Here is a 26,206-nt window from a genome sequence, read left to right on the forward strand (position 1 = left end):
TGAGACTTTAGTCTTTGCAACTTCAGGGATCTTATCTATTCACGAACAGCTTGTAACACTCCAAAGAGAAAGGAAAACTTGAAATCGCATCATATGACCCCTTTAATAATATAAATTTTTGTCTCTTATGCACATTTGACAGTAGCTAGTAGTACCTTGAGTAAGGGTGCAGATGTAAATTTATGTTTAGTATCAAAAACAGTAACATCTATAAAATTGCAAAAAAATCATTTTTATATGTTTAGTTATTCTGACTGTTTGAGTTTTATCTGCCACAGCAGCATACATTTAGGTCATGATAACCACAGTTAAAACCACACACACAGCACCTCAATACCATGGTAAAAATGTAGGTATATGGTTTCTAGGTATTTGTATGAAAAACAGTAGTCTAAATACATTTAGTATAAATGCACAAATGCAATAGCTTAATCACAAAAAATACTGTAATTACAGTATATTCCATTAATCCTTTAATACGTGTCTACATTAATAATATAATAAAATTCCATATGAATATCCCACATTTCTGCCACAATACCATGGTGCAGTGTTAGTGTTACTACAGTAAATCCATTGTAAATGATGGCGATTTGTAGATTGAAAAGTCTTCTGACTGAATTGTTGCGCACAGTGTTTCTCCTGTTTGTCAGCGCTGTTTCATCTACCTTTAAACTAGTTTAAATCACAGAGGCATTTGTGTTCTTTGCTAAATTCAAGCGCTTCACACTGGATCTCACAGTGCTGTTTAGTGGTCGCGTGACCGAGACTTATCAGCGGGTAAACGCATCTGCTCTAGTAAGCTCACGTTGAACTGCCATTTGAATTTTGAGCCATGTGGATAAATGGCCCGTGTGGCACAGTTCAAATGAGCAGCGCTGTTTTGTTCCGCTTTTGGCACATAAACATTGATATTGAACATTTATCGAACTCTTGTTATCGTTAACATGCAGTCACACATCTAGCAAGGTCTCTGGATGGGTTTTCTGTAAATGTATGCAAGGCATAAAGAAAGTACTGCCAGTTTCATCTCCTGCTCATGATTCTACAAAAATGGGTTTAAACAAAGTTAACAATGTCCGATAACCAATTTTCTGTTTCAGCAACCAATTAAACAGTCTAGTTCCTCTAAATTAGCACTTCATTTTCTCTGAGTTTGGATGAATCAGTGTGCATCCACAGAAATGGCAGCAACTTCAAATATCTTGAGACCCTGAGCCTTTACGTATTCAGTAACAGAAATTAAGGGAGTTTTTAATCCCAAGGCATTTTTTTGACGCACAACACAAAACCGCAGTTTACCTGTTTGACGGCGTACAGCAGTCTCCCATAGCAGTAGACCATGACGAGCACTGGTAGTCCCAAGCAGAATATGAACAGGCAGATGATGTAGGCATGAGACTGGGCCGTACGCTCGGTCCAAGATACAGAGCAGCTGGTTCCCGCCCCCTCCAGCCCGTAACTACTCCAGCCCAGAAGAGGGGGCACTGTCCAAATCAAAGAGTAGAGCCACGAACCCCCTACTGCCAGAAGAGGTTTGCGATAGTCTGGACCGCGGTTATGGTACACCGTCAATGTGCTGCAGCGGTCGTAAGAAAGAACCACCAAGGATATGAGAGACACAATGCCTGAGAGAGAGAACATACAGTGTAAGTGTGGCATTTAGCTGAAACTGAGGGCAGTTTTTGTGTGAAGAGCAGCTGTAGCCTCCAAAAGCACTTTAGTCAAACTTAGAAATGTTTAAATATAGTTGCATTAGATATTCAAAGCAAACACATTTGCATTTAAACAATTATGCATTTCACGTAGTTTGTGGTTGACAAATGTTAGTGGATCATGTTCATGATTAATGTGATGAAACACACTTGTGGTTACTCTGATAGGACGCCTGCGTGCTTGAGGAGAACGGACTTCATACATCCATGAAAAAATCACCTTGGTTGCACCATTCAGGATTTGATGTAAAGGGGCACTAACTTGCGCACTGCTAAATATGTTTGTGTTGCATCATTAAACTTACTTCAAATATAACTCTACATATAAACGAATATTTACAGAAGCTTCTGACGAGGAGTAATGGTTAGAATAATATAGTAGATTGACTTAATTGCATCAATAAGGTCTTGTTTTGCTTGACAGACTTCAACCCTTTAGACATATATGATAATGTTGACATTAACACTCATTTGCATTTTTAAGTGAAGAGAACATTAGGTAAATAAATTACACTGTAAACGGCTCGAACCTGACCTTTACAGCACACCTCTGCATGAATTGGTTGATGTTGTGTGTGTCAAATAAAATGTGACCCTGGACCACAAAACAAGTCTTAAGTCGCTGGGGTATATTTGTAGCAATAGCCAAAAATATATTGTATGGGTCAAAATTATTGATTTTTCTTTTATGCCAAAAATCATTAGGATATTAAGTAAAGATCATGTTCCATGAAGATATTTTGTAAATTTCCTACCGTAAATATATCAAAACTTAATTTTTGATTAGTAATATGCATTGCTAAGAACTTCATTTGGACAACTTTAAAGGCGATTTTCTCAGTATTTTGATTTTTTTGCACCCTCAGATTCAAGATTTTCAAATAGTTGTATCTCAGCCAAATATTGTCCTATCCTAACAAACCATACATCAATGGAAAGCTTTCAGATGATGTATAAATCTCAATTTTGAAAAATTGACACTTACGACTGGTTTTGTGGTCCAGGGTCACAAATCATCATAATAAATATGTATTTTTAAGTAGTATTTATTATTTATTCATCTTCACTAATTTTAAATACAGTTTCTGAATGTTATTTACATATAAAAATACATATTGCGTAATTTATGATTAAGTAGTGTCGTATTTCAATTAAAACATTGTTTACTGTTATATGTACTGTTAAATATGATCAAGCATAAACTCAGATTCATACCTTTTCAACACAACTTCTGCTAATTTATTTGAAAGCTGCTATTGGATCATTGGGGGTAAATGCCATATTATGTGACTACACATTACTTTACGGAGAGCTTATGAGCTACTAGCTGGCGAATAAAACAATGGTGCAAGTAAAAAACAGAGTTAGGTGAAAACTAGCTAGTTAGTTACTAAGTATCTAGTGTGGACTTCATGTTCCAATTTAAAATAAGATTAAGATTACATATGGCTGGTGCAACCCTACCCTTGAGACCAGTTAAATCGTATTAGTAAAATGGCTCAAAAAGTGAAGTTAGTTAGAAAAGATATAGCTACATTTGTTTTGTGTTTTTTTATATTTTGCAGTGACATTCCGATTTTAGTGTGACTCTAGTGTCCAGTGACTTTTTGGGGCCACTGTAGATTCTTGTCACTGTAGATATTGTCTCCAGTGCACAAATAAGGCCAAGTCCAGAAGGTTGTACAAGTGGATATCTCTGAAAAATAAGCTTTGTTAGAGGTCTTCAATAAAAAGGCATATAGGGACACGAACTGTCATTTCATATTTGTCACTTCAAGGCTTTTGCCACCATAAAAAGCCCTTTTAGCTGTTTCAACCTCAAACCTTTCCAGTACACACACACAGACACACAAACTTTCTTTGGCATCTTCTTTATTGTTCTGCTGTTTAGTCACAAAGTTTGTGTCTTGTGTCTTCGCTTCGTCCTTCAGGACCCATCAATAATAAAGAACTCAAAAAGCCATGGCATTAAGTTATCAATGCAAGGTTGCAGTCAAAATCTATAAAACAAAATCTCTGAAAATGGAGCATTTGTTCATTGTTATGCCCTTTCACTCCCTGTAACAGCAGAAATATTTGTCCTATCTCTCCTTAATAAAAGAAGCAATGTAATCTTATGTGTAATGAAAAACTTTTCAGCAAGACAGCACAGTATGACACTCTTCAGTCCACATTACAGACCTCTTGATTAACACTGATGGACTCGAGGATAATTCCTCCAGAAAATGAAAAATTGTATGCACAGGTTTGTACAAATGCCCTCTTATTATCATAATGATGTGATATAAGCATAAAATGTTAGAGAAGCTGACTCCGATAGCAGATATTTTGAAGAATGTTGCTAACTAAACAGTTTTAGGTCCATGGGAAAAAAAAACATTCTTCAAAATATCTTCTATTGCATTCCACCGAAGAAAGAAAGCCATGTATGTTTGTAACAACATAAGGGTGAGTAAATGACAACAGAATTGTAATTTTTGGGTGAAACATCCTTTTAACATAGCATTACTGCATTTGAAGAATTTGCACTTATCAGCAAGAAATTGATATCAGAATATGGGGGATCTATTTGGTTTATATAAGAATGAAGGGTGGGAAAAAGAAGAATCAGGCAAAAACTGTGACAGGTTACCTGACATCAGGTAGAAATCAATAAGGAGAGGGAAGCAGAGGAGAATATATAATGTGAAAGACAGAAAACAATAGGGGAAGAATATCTTGCCCTTGGTTTTGACATAGGCCTACCATTTTTTTAAATCTAGACATGAATGCAGGCTAGATATGATTTTCGGTTAAGTGTTAAGATTAAACTTAAACAGTATGATATAGAAATTGAACATTATTAATGATTATTGTGTTCACCCCATAATCTTCAATTTTAAAAGTGTGATGTCTTTTTGATGTTTTTAAAAAAGTTAAAAGTGCTGGTTCAACATTTCGGTCATAGATCTTCGTTGCCGCCACTTTTAACTTTTCTAAATAAAGGGAGAACACAGTGTGCAGATCCTTTTTGCATGATTTGTTGTATCCTTTGATCTTGCACCTGACTAAGAAGCTTTGGATGTGCGTACTTTGACTTTTTACACTTTTTACACTGTGCATACTTTTACTTTGTTTTTACACATTGAGGGATGAATTAAAATGAGTCTCTGTCGAAATCAATAGCAAGATACATTTAAGATTAAACAATTAAACAATTAAAGTATATCATTACAGCAGTATTCTCTGTGGTAGTAGTTTGTTTGTCTCCTTTCGTTTACTCTGTTTAAATTGTTCTACACATCATTCACTGTGATAAGAGTTACTGACAGAGGCAGAGAGAGGCCCTATCAACCAAACAACAGACCTTGGCTGTGTGTGTAATAACCATTATTAAAGTAAAAACACTAACCTTGAAATCTATAATAATCTGTTGATCAGTGTAATTTGTAATAATTAAAACAAAAAATGCAAATTGAAAATTTAAACAGAGGCAGGAACAATATTTGTCCAGCTTGTTATGTTGTTACTAAAAAGTAAATATATCAGATGTACTCATAAGAGAGACACTGGAGACATTATTTCAATCTGGCACTGCATTACCAGGTCAACTTCAGGTTAGAGCAGCAGACAGATGGTGAACAGAGAGGATGAGTTTACATCACAGCCTAACCAGACGTAGCGTGATAAATCAACAAGCAGCACAGTCTCATGAAGCCAGACCTTTGCCTGACGACATTAGGTCTGGGCTCTTTAGTGGAATGAGTGGTTAGCATCCTTGAACTTCCGTACTTTCATGTTTCCCTGCATATGCCACAGGTACATTCTCTTCTCAGTGAGGTACTTCACCTGATACGCTGTTATAGATGTGAAAGGACACAACAACAAACCAAATGAAATCATGTGAACTCATAAATTCAACTAAGTGCCTCAAACAAACTGCATAAATGTGCCATTAACTTTACAAACTTTCTCAAATCCAGCATTTAGTCCTCTGAAGCGCTCATTGCTGCAGAACTTGTAAACACTGCTTTTGTTTCCTGGAGGATTGCTAAAGATCACTGCACACAACACTCCCCAGAAAACCTGTAGAAGTCAGCCAATTAGATTTGGACTTTTGCCTTTACGAAAGTGTTTTAACATTAGTGTGCCATATGCATCAAGCATTCAGCTGAGACTATGAGCAACTATACTTGTCTCAAACAGTGAAGCATGATACTAGCATAGGGTGGACGATATATAGGTAAAACAATATTCTAGAACATTTTTAAATATTGTTTTATTTAGAGATGCACCGATTGCAATTTTCTTGGCCGATTCCGATTTTTTGTTAGTGTGATCTGCCGATACCGATTTTTGCCGATTCTGATTTTCTTTCTAAGAACTATAATTGACAGCATATACAAACAAAACTCTACTTTTCTTTAACGCAGTTTTATTTTAACAAAAAAAAAACAAGTAAAAAGTCATTAATAAAATAAGAACAAATACAAAAATTGCAAACAACAGCACAAATAAATGCAATAGAATAAAGAGAGCTATGAAACTAAGTTTTTCAGGTTAAGTTTTTCAGGTTAAGTAAGTTTTTATTCAGGTAAGAAATACTACAGAAATTAAAGTAATCAAATGTAAAATAACACATTCAGTGTTATTTTACATTTGATTTTAATTTCTGTAGTCTTCATTGTAAAAATTAAATACAGCTCATTTTGGTATTTGTGGCTCACAAGCTGTTTGAGACTGAGGGTGGCTTGTGCGCTCCACTAATATAGATCAGGTGGTACGCGCGCTTTTGGTGTAAGCTCGAAACCTGCGGGAATGACTAAAATAATGCGCAATACAAGCACTATTTAACCGGAGCGAATGAGACGTGTGTGAGAGAGAAGGGGTCTCGCTATGGCGAGCAGCTGTGAAGTGCTTGTGTCAAATGATTTAACATTCAATACAAGTCAATACAAGAGACAGTCAATACAAGCTTCTGCAGCTGCAGAAAAGTGGGAATATTTGGTTTTAAACGTGATGACCAAATTCAAGGTATGTTTACACGACAACAATTGTACTAAAAACTGAAACGTTTTTTCTTCTTTGCACTTTTGAAAAGTTTCACGTACAGACAACAACACTGTCAATATGATTCCCGTTCACATAGATCTGCAAAAACGACTAAAATGCTGTATTATGCAAGCCAGGCCAGTAGTTGGCGATGTCACTTCTGTTTGTCCACAGAAGAAATTAGATTAATTAATTAGTATATCATGAAATATATTCAATTAAAACATCTAAACGATTGCCAATCCAAGGTTAGAACTGACAGAATGATAGATCTCATGATAGAGCTGCCAATAAGCTTGATGGGGAATTGTGTAAACTCTGTTGTCAAATGTTTTCACTCTATATCTTGATGTCCTTAAGGTTGTTTATAGATGTGTGCCATTCTGCATGGCAAATGTCAATTTTAATTGTTCAGATGTGCTTTTTTCAGATTGATAGGTAATTGCCTGTATATTAGCAATGTGAGGAAAGATAATATGTGGGAGTGTGTAAAAAAAAATCTAAAGTGGAGTCAAAGTTCTTTTCATAATTTGTTTTGATGTCATTTTAAACATGCAAATGGTTCATTTAGCCATTAAATGCCAGAAAAAAAACAAGACAGAATGTCACCTCACTGTAAGATCTGCTGTTTACTTGAGCAGTTGCATTTTTTTTTTATCCAGGAGACACTGCATGATTGATATGTATCATTAGTTTATGGATTTACATCAGTTTGAAAAAAAAATTGCCATATTATTTTTCATTATATTCCACTGCATTAATTGTATAAATAATTTTTCTACACTTTTTGTAAGACTGATGCTAATTAATTTTGAAATGATTTCTAAATTCATTTATTTTTGTACGTTTTGCGAATTAATTTTCAGTTTGAAAATGACTTTTGAAATGATTAAATCATTTTCATCTATAATTTACAGAAATTCCACCCTCCAAAAACTCGTTTCAGATAAGTAATCCTGAATACATCACTATGAAGCAAGTCTACTGAGAATTCGACCTTACTATCACATCAATACAGTAGCTCCTTAGCAGTCAGCCAGCTAGATTAAATAAGGTTAGCACTAAAAATTGCAGCTGCCCTTCTTTTTATCAAACAAAAAACGTGTAAACCATACAACACCAACAATGACATAAGGCGATCATGTAATACAATTAAAAATAAAACACCACAAAGCCAATCCCTCTCTATTTCTCAACAATAATATATGTTTTGGAAACTGCCCTTCTTATCCTTTTCTTTCACTTTTTTTCTGTTCACTTATAAGCCGCATAACACAGGTTTGTTCATTCAAACAGCATTTGGCACTGCATGTGCTCGGCACTCCTGAGAAACTGATTTAGAGTGTGACAAAATAACGGGAGTCTTGATGAAATCCAAACAACTAAAACGCTCACTCAATTTCTGAGATATTATAAATTCTGAGAGAGGTGGAATGTCAGAATCTACAAAGGCTGCATCTGAAAGCTGAAAAATGTTGCCTCTGTAGACAGCACAAGGAGGCAGGAAGGCAACCAGACATGTCCCTTGATCGTGTCTACTGAGATACCCTTATCTGATCCTTTTCTTGAAGGCAACAGATGTATCCTTCGCTGCCTATGATATCCCACAATCTAAAAACAATAAAATGGCATCTGATCGTTGTAGTTGATGGTCAGTCTGTGTGTAAATGTACGTTTTGTCACTTTTGATTTAATTTCGAGCTTAGCCATCACCAGAGCTCTCTGTATTTTGTTGTAGATCATTAAACTTTTATGCTGCCTCAGAAACCCATCCGAAATCAGTTTCGTCAGGTGCCTTCGGGAGCAAGCACAGCCTGCAACATATTTGCCTGATAGCTTTCGGAAGCTGCCACAGTATTATTCATTATTCTTTTAGTCTCTCAAGGTGCATGTATAGTCAGTTTTGAACTTTATAACCCATGTGTAGCAGTAATCACACTGTAAAAAAAAAAGTGAGGGAATGGGGACACGGCCAATTCCTTTTCCGTGATTTTTGTTTCCGAGTGAAAATTTCTTGGTTACATCAAGTTTGCTCTGATGGATCTAAAGCAATCTGGCAGTGACTGATTTGATTTGATGTACTGCGAATGTTTTTTAGTGGAAAGCACTAATCTGACCTTTAGTGGGTGAAGGCTGATGGAACCTGCCAGTTCTCTTCAGATTTCTGTTTTCATCTGACACTTGGAGACCATCATAAACAAAGCTGCCAATCAAATGATGATGAATGCATCATTTTCCATTTCTAAAGGAGAAGTATGCATTTTCTGCTTTTGTTGTGTGTTGTTGTTAATGTACAGATACAATATTTTAAAAGTTACCGCAGCCTAGAGGTTACTGTAGTAATACCAAGTGATGCAGAAAAGTTGAAAGCTTTTGGAAAAAGATAAAATAATTTGTGTAGTGAACAAAGGCCAACTGAAAATATTTTTTTAATTTGAGAACTGGTTTCAGTTAAACAGACGAGCAGTCTGAATGTTAATAAAAACACAATACGTGTAAACTAAGAACTACTTCTGCTTCATCTTTCCATCAGCAATTCATCCACCTTTATTCATTCTAGAGCTCATGTATTTTAAAGGCAGTATTCAGTTTAAATATGCATATTTCCATTACAAATCCACATGGAGAAGAAGAGTCCCCAAATACACATAAATAGCAGACCATCACAAACCCGAATAAATCATACACCAAATGCACCAGAACAACATTAAATAAGCATGAAATGATCTTACATTGTAGCCAACACACAAATACACTAATAAGACATTCATCTCACTGTGACCAGTGAGTTTGGGGACCACAGAGCACAAACAGGCAACAGATAAAGGCAATATTGGCCAATACAAACATCAAATATCTTCATGGTAAGGATCTCCATCAGTTTAAATCATGTATTATATGTACATTAATGTATGCATTTATATTACTTTAATTTTACATCAATTTATTTGTTAAACTGTTGTGACATAATTGCTCACCTGTAATGCATCAAGGCTTTGGAGACTAACATTAAGCATTCATGGTTTCAAGGTTTGTCAAATAGAGTGCAAAATGGTACATACTGTACAATCATTCCTCTGTCAGTGATTGAGTCAGAGATCAGTATGTCAGTATGTCAGAGATCAAAGATCAGTATGATTTTTTTACTGAGAAAAGTGACATTTATAATGTTTAAATTTTAAGATTTATAAACAAAATATTTCTGTTTCAAATAAATGCTGTTCTTTTCTGTTTCTGTTCATCAGTCTTTAAAAAATGTATCATGTAGCGTGGGCTTCAAAAAGTGCATATAACTCATTCAAAACACATACAAAGTACATACATTCAAAGTAAAATGCAACCCTTGAGTACCAAGTTCTCACATGAGATGTAAGTCATTCATATTTTACGAAAGTAATTGAAATAGCATTAAAATATAATATTGGTAAGAATACAAGATTAATAATGGATGTGCTGCTTTTGAAAGATTTTCCCCACAACATTCTATGAAGGAAGCATATTCAATTACAACAAGAATGTTTTATGATTGTCATTTTCGTGGGCCATTCACTGAAAACCAATTCAAAGAAAATATAATAGCAATTTAGCCGAGTTAGTTGTGCTAAATCAAATTAGAAGGAAGATTTTTATATTATTAAGAATATGTTTTCATATTATTTTTCAGCTGAATATCAGATAATAATTTTGTTTCACTTTTTTTTTTCTTGCAATACCAAAAGAAAGAAAGAAAGAGAAAGAAAGAAAGAATCCAGAAATATCATACTGTCATGATCTCCAGCTGGAGTGCCTATGAGCTCATCTAGAGGGCACTCCATCCCAGACCTTTGCCACTGTTTCCCGGACTCCATTTCCCATAACACCCTTGGTTCCTGTCTGGAGAACTATTTAAGCTGCACACAAACAAACTCACATTGCAAAGTCGTGTTGTACTGTGGACATTACTGCACATGTTTCCATGTTTGCCTTGCTTTGCTTTGCCTTGCTTGTGTTTTGGACCTTGGACTGTTTCCCTTTATTTGTTTGTTTGTGTGTGTGTGTGTGTGTGTGTGTGTGATTGTTTGCTGTCTGCCTGACCATTGCCTGTTTTGGATTACTCTTTTGCCTTGCCCTGGATATAGTTGTTTGCTGGTGTTCTACCCTGTCTGTCTTGACCACGATCTGTACAATAAAGCTCACATTTGGATCTTATCATGACCATCTGTTACAGATACTAGTAAAATCTAAACATCCTTACAAAACCTTACAGCTTATTTAAAATTTGTTTGTTTCTTCATGGGAACAAATTTGGAGAAATTAAGCATTACATCACTTGCTCACCAATGGATCCTCTGCAGTGAATGGGTGCCTTCAGAATGAGAGTCCAAACAGCTGATAAAAACATCACAATAATCCACAGGTAATTGCCACCACTCCAGTCCATCAATTACAGTCTTGTGAAGCCAAAAGCTTTGTGTTCATATGAAACAAATCTGTCATTAAGCCATTTTCACTTTAAACTGTAACTTCTGGCCAAAATATGCCATAATATTTAGAAAGGTTTTGGACTGTTTTTGCTTGTAATTGTAAGTGGTGCTTTATCTGTGCATATTTCAAATTAAATTTGATTAAAATTTGTATTGTGAAATCATGAAACAGTTGTGAAATAATGCTTGTATTCATATATCCCCATAACAAAACTACAGGGATTCATTATTTTGCCTTAATCAGGTGCATAATGATGACGTTTCTTGTGAGAATCAACCCTTTCTTGTGATATGCCACAAAAAAGTTACACAGATGGTGAAGGGTATGAAGAGGTGCTGTATTTTGAGTCTGTTTTCAGATTTGTCTCCATGGCTGATCATGTGTGAGTGGAATTAGAGACAGACATTAACAAGTCTGATGACTCTTCTGGCATTCAGGGCTCATTCTCTAGCACCTCTAGTCTCTTCTATAGCAGACTCCTGGTTCTGAAGACCTGCATAAGCATATGGTTTCAGACATAAAACATAGACAGAGACTGGTTAGAAATCAAAGAAATGCATGGAAGAAGAAAAACAGAGAGGAAGAAATTAAATAACAGGAAGATATCATTAGTTACATGAGTTACATGTAAAAATAAACAAAATGACAAAAAGAGATACTAAAGTATAGTATTTTCATGTGAGTCTTTCATTTGAGTGATTTTAAACATTTTAAGTTGAAATACACCTTTAAAGCTATAGAAGTGGGTGCAGGAGATTAAATTATTTAACACATGCAAATGAGGAAGTGTGTACACAAAAATACAGCCAGAGTTGTGTTTCTTCAAAGTAAATATTTTCATCTAGGCATCAGCTTAACTTCTCGCATTCTAGTTTCAGAGTTGCATTTGACATTTTTAAGACACATTATACAACAGTTAGTCCATTCTCGAATCTGATTGGTCGAACAGCGTTCCAAGAGTGCTGATATAACAGTCCAACAGCTTTGGGACATTTCACTGACTGTATCACTCCGCTTGCCTGTGTTTGTTCCATTCAGACTCTTTTTGAATCATTCTAAACTGACTTGTTCAAAATGCGGATTCATTCACAGAAGATGTACTTTGCAGCTAATAAAAAGTATGTTCTATATGGCATGAATATTAGTAGTATGAAGTCCAGATGCACTATGTTCATCATGTCATGTGACATAGACCGTGCATTATCATTTCACTGCCATTTACACATCCTCTCCTGTGGCTATGAATTCATACTACTCTTTTCACTATTTTTCATCTACTAAGATATATATAGTCGAGTAAGCATATTTGGATGCAGGAACTGTCTTTATTAATGCGTCACTGAATCATTTATTAGTGAGGTAGCTCTGCATTTTAGCTTGAGAGGTGGAAAATTCAGGCTGACAAAGAGGTTTAGAAGCTCAGAAAAGAACAGCAAAGATAGAGGATAACTGAATATAAAATATAATATTTGCTGTCTGCTTTATATATTCCACCTGCTTCTATACAGCTCCAGTGAGATAACATGGCCTTTTACAGCAGCCCATTCATGTTACAATTAGTGGTCGACCGATATATCGGCCGGTATCTGCCATTTTTCAAATATCGGCATCGACCGATAAGTTTTACTGTTTGGCCGATGTTTTCAAGGCGGGACTTTTATTTTGACGGCACCAAGAACGGCTGCAGCGCCTGAGCACATAGTGCTCACATTCTCCCTCTTGTTCGCTGCCACCCTGCTTTCCAAGATATCAATATCGGCTGTCAAAAAAACCATATCGGTCGACCACTAGTTACAATTATATGAGCTCTGAAAATCTGTTTTAATCTGTGAGTTTGAAGTCTGAACTGAAACCTTCGAGCATGCCTTTTATAAAGTGATATTCTTATCACAAACTTTGCAATAGAATATTTTACTATTTTTGTTATATTAATATTCATGCAACATGTTGCTTATGTAGCCTACATTTCAGATGGGAATCTATTCCTCAAAATGCAATCTTTGACATAGCCAAAGCTGCAGAAACAGCCTGAATCTACTGATAAGGCATAAACCACTGTGTGAGAAAACACAGCATCTTTCCGTTTGAACTATTGCCATAGTCTCTGTGCATCACAGCTTAAAAAAACAAGCACCTAGAGCTAGAAAAAGCAAAAGCACAACATAAAAGATACTAAATATTCATGCTTATCTATATTAAATACTGGGAAACTGTTTCCCTCATGAACACAATTAAAGGGGTCATATGATGCGATTTAAATTTTTCCTTTCTCTTTGGAGTGTTACGAGCTCTTGGTGCATAAAGAAGATCTGTAAAGTTGCAAAGACTAAAGTCTCAAATACAAAGAGATATTCTTTATAAAAGTTAAGAGTTAACCACGCCTACCTAACACGGCTCGTTCTAACACGCCCCCACATATCTACGTCACTATGTGGGAAGATTTGCATAACGCCGCCCAAATGTTCACGCAAAGAAAGAAGGCGTAACTTTTATTCTCGCTGTAGTATTGTTGCCGCCGCCATGTCGTGAAGAGCTGTGTGTTTCGTTGTGAAAGCGAAACTACTTTGTTTGGTCTTCCAAAAGAGGACGATATCCGCTTCGTCATGCCTAGAGCTGATCTGTGCTGGTCGCTGAGGAAATACATCAACTTAGTGCTGTGAATCGCCGGATCGGCTTTCACTGTGGACGAAGCGGAGTCCAGCCCGGGGTCGTCACATGTGGTTGCCGCTCCTTCGTCGAATCCGCCGCCTCTGCTCACGCTAGGCTGCGGCTTCCGCTCACGCTAGCCCGCCGAGTGTTTCGTTGTGAAAGCGAAACTACTTTGTTTGGTCTTCCAAAAATGGACACGACTAGAAATCAGTGGTTAAGTTGTCCTTGGGGAAACTAATTGTTGCGGTAAACTTGTGGAATGTCAGCCATATATTTTCTCTCCCACTATAGAGCAAACATCATTATACAGTGAGTTGCAAGAGTTCTCCTCTACGTGTTACAAACCCACATACGTGTTGTGCAGTAGAGGATACACCAGTTTCCTGTCTTGGGGTTATTAGTTCTGTAAAACAGATCACCCACTGTAGTATTAAATCATGAATAATGCAGCAGGTTTTGCTCTTTTCACCTCTAACTTGAATGTCAACACCATCATAAGCATCAACAGCCTCCAGACCAAAAAACCTAATTCAAGGTGTATTCAAACTTGGCAGGTTTGGTTCATTACAATAAACTGTGGAGTGTTTGCTCTATTTGTGTGGTTCATTTGAATAAGCATGAATGCTGTCATCTGAACCTTGGTGCGCACCAAAAAAGTGGACCCTTTCAGCTGGTCTCAGTCCACTTCTAAATGAACTCTGGTGCATTTTGACTGATATATGAACTCATATTATAGTGGTTTGACAGATATATCAGTGCAATGTGGACCAAAGACATGCACTCAGGATGTGATGTCACAAGATGTGACCCTAAAAAGGACAAAATGCTTAAGAATACACCGTCTCCTTGCAGTAGATCTCCATCTGTGCATCGAATGAATCTGCGCAGTTTATTAAACTCCTTTACAAATTTTATAAGCTCTTTATGAGTTATCAGCTGGTAAAAATACCACCATGTGTACACATACGACGAGCGCATTTAACCCAGCACACAGAATTGTTTTGGATGTTTGGTAAGTTTGCAAAATGTAAAGCTGTCCAATCAGGTTGGGACCGTATCCTTATGCCTTCTGTTTTGTATCTTTTTCTGTGTTAAAATTCGGTTCTGTGTAAAAATTGACATTGTGAATGCTAAGCGAATACTATGTTTCTTTTTCTTTTTTGGTCCAGAATAAAAGAACCAAGAGAACTGAACTACAAGTGAACACACCCTAAGATTACAGCACATGCAAACAGCTGAATAGAGAGTAGTTTGAGGCATTTAGAGCAGTGCAGAGCATATTACGCAACAAAGTGCTTGTCTTGATAGATTTTATTTCTCACCCCATACCTGAGATCCTGATCAAAAAATGATAATACAGATCTATAATGTAATGATCTCTTCACTTTGTGGTAGAATTTATGAAACATGATTTTCAACTGCCTGTCTAACTCACAACTTTAGACTTTCTTGTTAAGAAATCTCAAATTGTCCTGTAGATTCTGTAGACATCATGATCTTCAGCTTGTAGCAGAAGCTTCACGCAGCTTGTCTTTTGCTCTAACAGCATTGTGAACCTTGCTACTACAAATCGCATTGTAATAATGCTAGTTAAAAGCTTACCAGAAAATAAAATTTGACATATTTATGCTTTTAAAAAAAAATTAATGTTTTAGCTTGCATTCCAGATTTCCCCTTAAGGCTTCCCTTACATGATTTAGCTAACATCCTTCCTGACTGATAATCCCCAGTACATTTCCAATAAAGACTGTGATGAAAATGCAAATAGATTCATTTACATTGGGGAGAGACTTTTAGCCTGTATGTTGCATTCAAACTACAGATTTTATCAGTTCATGCATGCCATTATAATTAGACTCATGACCTTGGTGATGCTATAGGAATACAGAACAAAAAAGAATCTGAAGGACAAAATTGCAAGTACTTTGCAACCACACTCGTCGGCTATACCATTATACTCCCAATGTGAGCACAGATCAGAAAAAAAGAAAAGAAAAGCTGATACTGTTGTCTTCATTTTTAAATAAAAAAAGCTCAACATATTTTATGAGTAAACCAAAACTCTAATGGTGCATCCCAGTTTCTAGATATTTTAGAGATGATATGATGTTTGGAGGTTTTAGATTCTTTCATATCCATCCAAGTGGGTTTATCACATTATCTCACCATCTTGAGGTGTAAGATCTGCGGTTGACAACACTGGATAGATGTACAGACATTAGATTTTGTGTCAGTTATATGTGTATTTAGACTGTGACAAAGGTGATTTTTGTCATGTACACACTTAAAAATAAAGGTTCTTGATTGGCATCTATGGTGCCATGATGAACTTTTAACATTCAAAGAAACTTTCCATTGCACTTAACCATATCTTTATAGTGGTAAAGGGTTCTTCAGATTATTAAAATGTTCTTTACACTATGAAAAACAGGTTCTTTTAAGATCTGTTCAATGAAAGGTTCTTTTGGAAACCAAAAATTGGTCTTCTATGGCAGTGTTTCCCAACCGGGGTGCCACAGCACCCTGGGGTGCCGTCTGTTGAGAGCAGGGGTGCCGTGTAAAAAAATCTTTTGTAGGGTGCCACAAGTTTGTTAAAATTTCCAAAGGGTGCCGCGACTGAAAAAAGGTTGGGAAACACTGTTCTATGGCATCATTGCAAAACCCCATTTTGGAACCTCAAGAGTGTATGCTAGTTGAGCAACAGCAGGTCATTAGTTTGATTTCCAGAGAATGCATGAAGTGAGAAAAGTATACCCTGAATTGTATAAAAGCATCTGCCAAATACATACATGTAAATGTGTGATGTGTTGAAGTGTTTGCATTAACTGACTGTTGACATTGTGATGTGTTCTAGTGATTAAATCAATGTTCTCAGTATATGTCATAATAATCTTGTATTTGAAACAATAGTTTTATGAAAAGTGACATCAAAATCCATCCTAATGAAAGCACAAAAACAGGTTTTAAATGAATGATGACTAGCTGTGTTACAAGTGTGATCAGTTTTGACCACTTACAACTTAAAAACCCTGCAAAATTCCGAAACGGAGCTGCTTAATAATGTGTTTTGAGTACGTACCGAAGCAGGAGTTGATGAAGCCGTACCACATGCATCCGTGCCTCCGGAGCAGCCACCGTCCCCGCACACTGGACGCGAAGCTCAGGGTCGTCCCGAACTTACACACCAGCGTGCCACTGACGCTAATGTTAAGAAGCAGCATGTTAACCGGCGTCCTGAGCGTCTTAAACTTACAGAAGAGTACTAACACGACAAAGTTATTGAAAAAGCCGAAAGTCATGATGAATCCCAGGAACACGGACAGAGCGATGAAGCCCGCGCGTGAGAGCGTCTCCACCGGTGAGTCGTTCCAGTCCCCGTCCAGAAGAGTTAGCCGGTCTTCCTCACTCATGTTAAAGCTGTAGATTAAATCAGCCTGCTCGAAAAACATCGTTAGAAAAGTTGTTTTGAGTCAGTGCTGAATTTCGTGAGGTAAGAGCCTCTAATTTACCCGTTTTTCTCGTTTTAACGAATACCGCAACGCGGCGCATCAGCATCATAACTCGGTACAGATGATGATGATGATGATTTTCACTGACAGCGCGCTTCACCTTTGAGAGCACTTTGGGCTGTTGACAGATGGGCTTCGCTCGACGCTCAAAAGAGGCACTCAAACTGGCTATCTAAGTAGCAGGCAGACAACTCTGCTCATTAAAGTCCGCAGTATCCATCAGAGTTTCTCAACTGTTTTCAGCTTTTAACGAGGTCGCAGCGCGCGTGTCGCTGCAAATTAATGTTGACCGTTTGGTGTCCGTTCATGTGCTACTTAATTTGTCTGCTGCACATAGTTGCATTCTAGAGGCAAAATGCTTCGCAGTCCCAGCTGTGAACCCGTCTTTCAGCATTCCAGCTGAGCGCGCGAGCTTTGCTGAACGCGCAACAGGCGTGTAATATAAGGGCATCTTGACGTCACGAGAGAGCAATATGAGCTCATTGTAATTGACATGCAGGAAGCGGCCTACCACAAATTCAGTGACCTCTGGTAATTTTGATGCATTTAAAATGCACACTTTACAATGGGCTAACTGATTTAATGTTAATACACTAACCTACTCGAACATATAAATTCTGCTTTATGTGTTAAAATATAGGCTACACCATAATCATGCAGGTGGTAAAACAGAATTGAAGTTCTTTAAAGGGGTCCTACTATGCTTTTTCACTTTTTGAATTTTAGTCAAGTGTGTGTTTGGGCATAAAAAGATCTACAAAGTTACAAATCTCAAAGTCCACTCCAAAGGGAGGTATTTCGTTTTTTTTTAATCCCTTTTCAAGAACTACAACGAACGGCTCGTTTGGACTACAGCGTTTGTTTTCCGGGCTTTGTGATATCACAAAGCGACTAGTTACAAATCTCAAAGTCCACTCCAAAGGGAGGTATTTCGTTTTTTTTAAATCCCTTTTCAAGAACTACAACGAACGGCTCGTTTGGACTACAGCGTTGTTTTCCGTGTTTTGTGATATCACAAAGCGGCCCATTAGGGCTTTAAAAAAAATTCGAATTTCGAATATTCGTCGAATTTTTAAATAAAAATCCACATTCGAATACAAAAACGTTGAGATGCATTTTTCGCGCATCTATCACCGTTGCACGTGCGTCTCACACAAGAGAACCGCATGTTTAGAAAGCCATGTAAAATTAATGCAAGTTCAACTTTGAAAAAACATATCTCGAGACGTAATGTCTTCCCCATCCCACTGCAACTCGTGTTTTTAAACGAAAAATTTACTCTGTGTGATTGCCTTTCGGCCTTTTGTATTAAACTATGAATGCATACATGATGCTGTTTTGTTTATAGTTGTTTAAGCAACTTAATTAATTATAATTGGTTTATAAACATTATTTTAAACATTATGCACTTTTTTTCACAGATTAAAGCTTTTCTTTACCCTAACTGAAATTATGCATTTTAAATTCGAATATAATTCGAATTTTGATCATATTTAAGCACAAAATTCGAATTTAGTTTTTCAGCCATTTTGACAGCCCTAGTGCGTTCACGCCATATCGGAATTCCTGTAATTACGAGATTCCAACTTGTAAAAAGCGTTCATGTCCTCGTAGAACTCGTAATTACAACTTGGGAACTGGGAGTTCCCCTTCAGGAACTCGAGCTGCGTCGAACTCTATAGGAACGCCTTTGTTACTGCCTTGCTTGGCTCTCAGAAGGCTCTCTTTGAGGAGGGAGCCTTCATTAGCGTTTCTCACGTAGTGATGGGAAGTTCGGTTCTTTTCCGCGAACCGGTTCTTTCGGACAGTTCGATTCAATAAACCGGTTGAAAAAACCGGTTCACCGGTTCTTTTACGCTCGACGTAATGTCATCGTCATTGGCGATGACGTAATGGCGTTAAGTCTATCGCGAGCTTAACACATTCAAATATAAAGTCAGTAATCTGTTAAATCAAACGATTCGTTCGCGAACCGGACATCACTATTCTCGCGGCACCGGCCCCGCTTTCGCTGAGGCGGAGTGACGGCTGTGCTCGTGGGGTTCGCATATGGATCCGGCGGAGGGAATGTAGACAGGCGAGTCCCTATATTCTTCCTCAACCACCAGATCCAGCGCCCGCTCTCGGGGTTCGGAAGCCCGCGCTGCAGTTCTTCCCCCTGGGGAGAGGGCTCGACGCTCTGCCTGTCTTCCTCCGAGTAGGTTGATATGGAGGGTGTCGATGAGCTCGCCAGTTGCACAAGCATCAGTTACACAAGCATATTAGCATTACTGGGGAGCAGAGCTCGCGCAGTCAGCTCCCGGGGACTGATTCTGCTTTTCCCGCTGTTAAGCACTCCGCTCTCGCCGGTCACGCTCCGAGGAGTGAGTCCGTGCCTGTGATCTTGCGGTTCCGGTCCCGCTGCTGCTGAGGCACGGCGGCGATTGAGATCGCGGGGAACACATGATCTGGTGGACAGGTTGGAGACGGGCTCTCCCTATCTCCACCCACGTTCCCTAGATCTAGCACTCGCTCTCGAGGCTCGGAAGCCCGTGCTGCGGTTTCTTCCCACTCTGAGTGAGAGCTTGCTCCTGCAGCCATCTTTCTCCGAGGAGACTGATATTGTTTGTGTGACCGAGCGGCTCGCTCACTGCCGAGGCAACGCGTGCATTACATCCTTTTCGGTTTTTGATATGAATCTTATCACACCAGACCGTGTTTACTCGTTTGGTTGTTTGACTGCATTTAATTCTGAGGAATTAAATGAATTATTTATCTGACTATAAGAAGTTAGAAATACAGGGGCTCTTGGGATAAAAATTTCTCGAGTGAGAGCACGTTTTTACCTCTCTTCCTCCGAGGAGGTTGAGGCACTCAGCAGGGGCTGCTGGGCGGGAGCAGTCCCAACCTACCGTGTTCCAGCTCCTCATTCTGGTGGCTCAGGGTTGCCATGGTAACCAGGGTCCTGGGCCCTGTTCACAGACAACTTGGCACCCAGTATGTTTATTGGGTGAGGGGTCTGTGAACGTTTGTTAATCTAATGAATAACTGATTTGTTAAATCAAATGAAAAATGGTGTGTCTGATTGGTCCAGACGCTACAATAGTCTTCGTCTAAAACCTCGTGACGCCTAAGGCCTTAGACTTCTGAGGGCCAGCCCCCTCTGGGGAAGAGTGGTGTACACCGCATCACATGGTGCCCGTCTCTCCTCAGTGCCCTCAGGAGATCAGTTTGCCAACCCTGCCGGTGTTCCAGGGTGCACCGGTCTCCGGTGAGACTTCAGCTATGAGAGTCCTGATGATATGGCTCAGGACCTCAGAGAGCAGGCCCCTCTGGGGAAGAGCGATGTACACCGCATCACACGGTGCACGTCTCTCGTCAGTGCCCTCAGGAGATCAGTCTGCCAACCCTGCCGGTGTTCCAGAGCGCAGCGGTCTCCGGCGAGCGCTTCTCTCAGTTACCGCCCGGAAACATAGCGGTGCTAAGAGGCTCGCTACCTCTACGGAGGTCTCTAGAGCAGTTAGTATGGCCGTCCCCTGCCGGTCCGCCGCTTCAGGGCACGAAGCTAGCTGCTCTAAGTCCACCAGAGGCCAGTCTCGTGAGACTGGTTCCCTTAGGAAGTCACCTGGCGGTGTGATATTGCATAATATATTCAAAATGGCGGCAGGAAAAGGGGATGCATCATGTACCTCGGCAATAAGTGTTAAATAATTTTATTCTCTCAGAAAACCAGACAGGTACAAAAAATATTTTTTCAGTTAAATAGGATGTCAGAAATAGTTTCATCCATATTTTAACAATATTTTTCTTGTACATTTTTTTTTTAGGATGTCAGAAATAGTTTCATCCAGATTTTAACAATATTTTTCTTGTAAATTTTTTGCTGTGACAGAAAATATACCTGTCCACTACAGTAGACGTCATGCACCAAAGGGAAAAAATTCTGCCTATGGGCCTATATATAGGTTCTGCCTTATTTTGTGTTTTATTAAAATTATGATATAATTTGCACTTGAATGGTTTTATTGAACAGAAATATTAAATCGTCTTCAGATTTTATCATTTATTTCAATGCTTACAGTCTATATTTATTTATTAGGTCATATAAAACTGTAGGCATGTATACATGTATACTTTATGAGTGCAGATATATGTGTGTATGATTGTGTTCAAGTGTGTTGTGGGAGGGTGTTTGTGCTTGTGTGTGTTTGTATTTGTGCTCACATGTGTATGAATAGCCCACCACCCCACACACACTGCCCCACACAACCCCACACACCCCTGGCCCATAGACACACACTCTAACGTTTTGTTTGTTACGCTTCACATTTCTGTGCCGTCATGACACAGCTTGTTGTTATTGAATGTTCTTATGTGTATTCATACCATTTTCACGTCGTAAATATTTTAAAGATGTGTTTTTTAAGACCACCCATTAAGTTCTATTGATTTACTTTTTATACGTTTGATTCGTGGATATGTAACTCCCTCAAAATATAATATATTGACAAAAAAAATTGGCATGATTTTTCACTTGCTTAAAAGTAAAAACAAACATGTAAAAAAAATATTACTTTGTGATTTAATAATTCATGCATCAGAGGGCTAGAGCAGCTAGTACGGTCATCCCCTGCCGGTCTGCCGCTTCAGGGCACCGAGCTAGCCGCTCTGATTACACCAGAGGTCTGGGTTATGCCCACCTTGGTGGGTCCCGAGCAGGCTCGGATAATGAGCGTGGTGGTCCTTCCTCGCGGAAGAGAGTCTGGGTTCTACAGCCGGTACTTCATCGTTCCGAAGAGGGATGGAGGGTTGCGTCCCATTTTAGATCTGCGTCAGTTGAACCGCTCAGTCATGCGACTGAAGTTCAGGATGCTTACACTCAAACAAGTCATGTCTCAGATCAGGCCCGAGGCCACATGAAGTGTGTGGATTCTGCTCTGGCTCCCCTGTGACTCCAGGAGGTGGGCCGAGCAGGCTCTGGTAATGGAACAAGATGTAAACACTCTCTTGAGGAAGGAAGCCATTGAGGTGGTCCCTCCTCTCGACAGAGAGTCCGGGTTCTACAGTCGGTACTTCATCATTCCAAAGAAGGATTGAGGGTTGCGTCCCAATTTAGATCTATGTCAATTGAACCATTCAGTCATGCGACTGAAGTTCAGGATGCTCACACTAAAACAAATCGTGTTTCAGATCAGGTCCGAGGGCTGGTTTGTCACGATCGATCTTCGCGTCGTGCCTAACAATGCCCCTTAGCTGTTATAAATTCACTGTAAACCACGGCTTCTTGGGGCTTATTGCTTTAATAACCAATTAATAGTTTCTCGCATTTTATATTGTGGTTTGACAATTTTTTTTTTTGCTTTGCCCCAAAATGCAACACAAGTCTTCAGATGGAAGATGCTCATTTTATCACTTTCCTACTGATACGGAGACTCTGGGTTTGTACCATAAGGTAAACTCATATTACGATTATTCCATGTAAACATCACATTTACCGGCTTATTCACGGTGAAAGTGAAACTTTAACGATGCACAGTGCTTAAAGCCACGTTACAATTAAATGTTTACGGCCACATGAAGCTGTTAGAAAGCAGAAAGATTAGAAGCAAGGATAAAATAATATTTTGTGTACCCACCTGTAACAGGGCAAACGAGACGAGAGGCGTGCGGATCCATATGTAAGCTTTTATTGACTGACATGGTCAAAACACAGGCAGGGTCAAACACCAGCAAACAGGTATGGTACGGGCAAGATCCCCACAGTGGAGCAGAATACCACCAGAACCAAACAGAAGACCACCACGGTGGAGCAGAAGACCACCAGAGCCAGACAGAAGACCACCACGAACGCAGCCCATACACAACAGAAAGCAATCCCCCATATGGGAAATGCAGCAGACAAGGGTATTACTTCTGGGACAAAAGGGTTTGAGAGTGCTGGTTTAGGGATACCAGCAGCACGTGTTGACACCAGCAGTGGGTCCTCCAAGCTGGATGCCAGTCTGGGATACTGAAGAACATACCTTGAGGATCTGGGTGTGACAGACAGGAAGTGACAGGACTCTAAGCGAACAGTTGTGACGTGACTTGACACTGGATGATCAGCTGTGACGTGACTTGACACTGGATGATCAGCTGTGATGAGACGAGACTCTGGATGATCAGCTGTGACGTGACGAGACTCTGGACGATCAGCTGTGATGTGACTTGACACTGGATGATCAGCTGTGACGTGATGAGACTCCAGACGATCAGCTGTGATGAGACTCTGGACGATCAGCTGTGACGAGACTCTGGACAATCAGCTGTGACGTGACGAGACTCAAGACAAACGGACTCCGCTGTCACTGCCATTATGTGAGCACGCTCTGGTACAGCCACCATTTCAGTCATAGACGCGGTGTTGCGTTCTTCCTCCGTGACCCCCACAGTAAACAAAGAGCCAACAGTCAACAAAGCATAATCCATAAACTGAGCGAGTGATGAACGCGGACCCTCAGATCGTAGAGGTTGATTAAGGCCATCACAAAAAAATTCTATCAAAAGACAGTCCGGTAGATCAGAATAGTTCAAGATGGCTAAAAATGTGCGAATATAGTTCTCCAGCGATCACGGGCCTTGTCTAAGGGCTAACAAAATTCTTGCCGTGCCCATACCTGGCCAATGTTCCTCGAAAAAGCTGCTGGGTCCTTGTGTGGCCGAGTATTCTGTAACAGGGCAAACGAGATGAGAGGCGTGCAGATCCATATGCAAGCTTTTATTTACTGACATGGTCAAAACACAGGCAGGGTCGAACACCAGCAAACACGTATGGTACGGGCAAGACAGACGAGTAGTCCAATAAACAGACGTGGGTCGATCGGCGGCGAACGTGATCCAGGGGGGCAAGGCAAACGGGTAATCCAACAGACAGGCGATAATTCCAGGGCAGGCAGAGATCAGACAGGACGAGGTAAACCAGGCTAGAATCAAGACACAGGATAAACAGGAAACAAACAGGACTGACTGGAACTAAACTCTGGAAACACGGACTGGCTGCGTAAAGTTGCTATCACTAGGAGAGTAATAAATGCAGACAATACTCGGCGATCCGAAAGAGGAAGTCCAAGGCTTATAAAGTGTGTTTGATTGTTTGCAGCTGTATGTGTAATCAGTGCAATGGATGATGGGAACTGTAGTCCGGAGTGACATGTAACAGTCTGTGTAGTGTGAGAGTCAATGTAACGGAAGAGTGACCTCTGGTGGCAAGCAGACGGAAAACCACGAATCGGATTCGTGACACCACCCTAACAAAACGATAGCTGAAATGTGGTACTTAATTCATTAAAATAAGTTTAATCTTACCATATCCGAAAACTCGCTCACTCTGCTGTTATTTAATAGAATAAATGCACTAGAATTTTATTGAATAGTACGTGGAGATACGTTTTTAATTAAAATATTCTTATTAATCAAGGATTTATTGACTTTTAATGCACGTTGTTTCGAAATGTACAGAAATACGTGCTTTCATATGTCCGTTAGTTATGATTATTTCATTTATTCACTATACGATTTATTACAAGGTCTCATTTCAGTTTTAGTTTGGCTCTAGCTTTGTATTTATTCCAGTTTATATGAAAAGGTTCATGTAGGGTGGATTAAAATTCATCCACAGAGTAAATCCTTTTCACTGAACGTGTTAAAATTAAGTTTGAAAAAGTTGTCGGAAGCGTGGTGGTGGTGACGTTGAAGGCGAGCGACCGTGGTGCTGTAGTTCGTTTATAGCCTACGTTTAGCTTATAAGTTCTGGTGCTTTTATTTAGGCTTCAAAATTCATCAAAGTTGTATTATTTTGTGAAGATTATCTTGATGGACAAAAAGTGTAAGTTTCATGAACTATGATTGAACACAGAGCTTTTTTTTTTTTTGCGATAATCCAAAAGCCTATGGAAAAATCCCATTGGCATTTTGTCGAGGGAACCAGTGTGATGCTAACAGCCGATCGGCCTACAAAGTGACGTCATAGTTCCCCCACTCTATTGACGCCATCCTTAACTATACCGGAGCAGACGGAACTTGCTGCTTTGGCAAGGGGCGGGGCAGTGCTGAAACACCGTCTAAGCTGTTCGCCAATCACAACGCACTCCCTTTAAAATTTTGTCTTTCCATGATCAATGACTAATAAACATTCATGTGCATGTCTTTCCATGCATCAGTGTGTGTGCACATTCAATATATTAAAGTAAAGTAAAGCTGCACTGTTGTATTGTATTGTTTTTGAACAGGTGTGATTTACATCACGCTAATGGCAACAAAGTTTTGTTTTAGTGATGTCTGGTTCGCGAACGAATTGTTCGATTTAACCGGTTCTTCTTAGTGAACCGGTTGAACCAGTTCACCAAATCTGACTGAATCATTTGAAACGGTTCGCGTCTCCAGTAAGCATTAATCCACAAATTACTTAAGTTATTAACTTTTTTTACGTGGCTGACACTCCCTCTGAGTCGAAATAAACCAATATCCCGGAGTAATTTATTTACTCAAACAGTACACTGACTGAACTGCTGTGAAGAGAGAACTGAAGATGAACACGAGCAGAGCAGCCGGATAACGAACGTACACGCCCACTGCTGGAGCGGTTCTCGTTCTCGAGTCAAGAACCGGTTGCATCGGTTTTCGGATCACCAGTACACTGAACCGAGAACCGTTTCTTTCGGACACGTCCGATTTGAGAACCGATGAGCTGATGATACTGCGCATGCGTGTAATTTTTCAAGAGGACGAAAAGCATGCTATCCAAGTATTTTGTTAAAAATCAGATAGTGTGATATAAATATATTTTATTTTACTTTTTTAAAAAAGATGAATGTATCTAAT

The 26,206-nt window shown here is 39.1% G+C and overlaps 1 protein-coding gene across 1 annotated transcript in view; it reads right to left on the reverse strand.

Moving 5' to 3' along the window:
• The window catches only part of LOC107688724 (vertebrate ancient opsin-like), a 35,474-nt gene extending 17,732 nt beyond the window's left edge, over positions 1-17,742 (reverse strand). Inside the window, exons 1-2 of the mRNA XM_016486465.1 lie at positions 16,939-17,742; positions 1,303-1,628 (exon numbers count right to left, since the gene is read on the reverse strand). Coding sequence (XP_016341951.1) covers positions 1,303-1,628; positions 16,939-17,308 — 696 coding nt within the window. The 5' untranslated portion in view covers positions 17,309-17,742. The remainder of the gene's footprint in view (positions 1-1,302; positions 1,629-16,938) is intronic.
• Positions 17,743-26,206: the final 8,464 nt, after the last annotated feature.

This window comes from Sinocyclocheilus anshuiensis, unplaced genomic scaffold (genome assembly GCF_001515605.1).
Source record: "Sinocyclocheilus anshuiensis isolate Anshui unplaced genomic scaffold, SAMN03320099.WGS_v1.1 scaffold9, whole genome shotgun sequence".
In the NCBI taxonomy this organism is placed as follows: Eukaryota; Metazoa; Chordata; class Actinopteri; order Cypriniformes; family Cyprinidae; genus Sinocyclocheilus; species Sinocyclocheilus anshuiensis.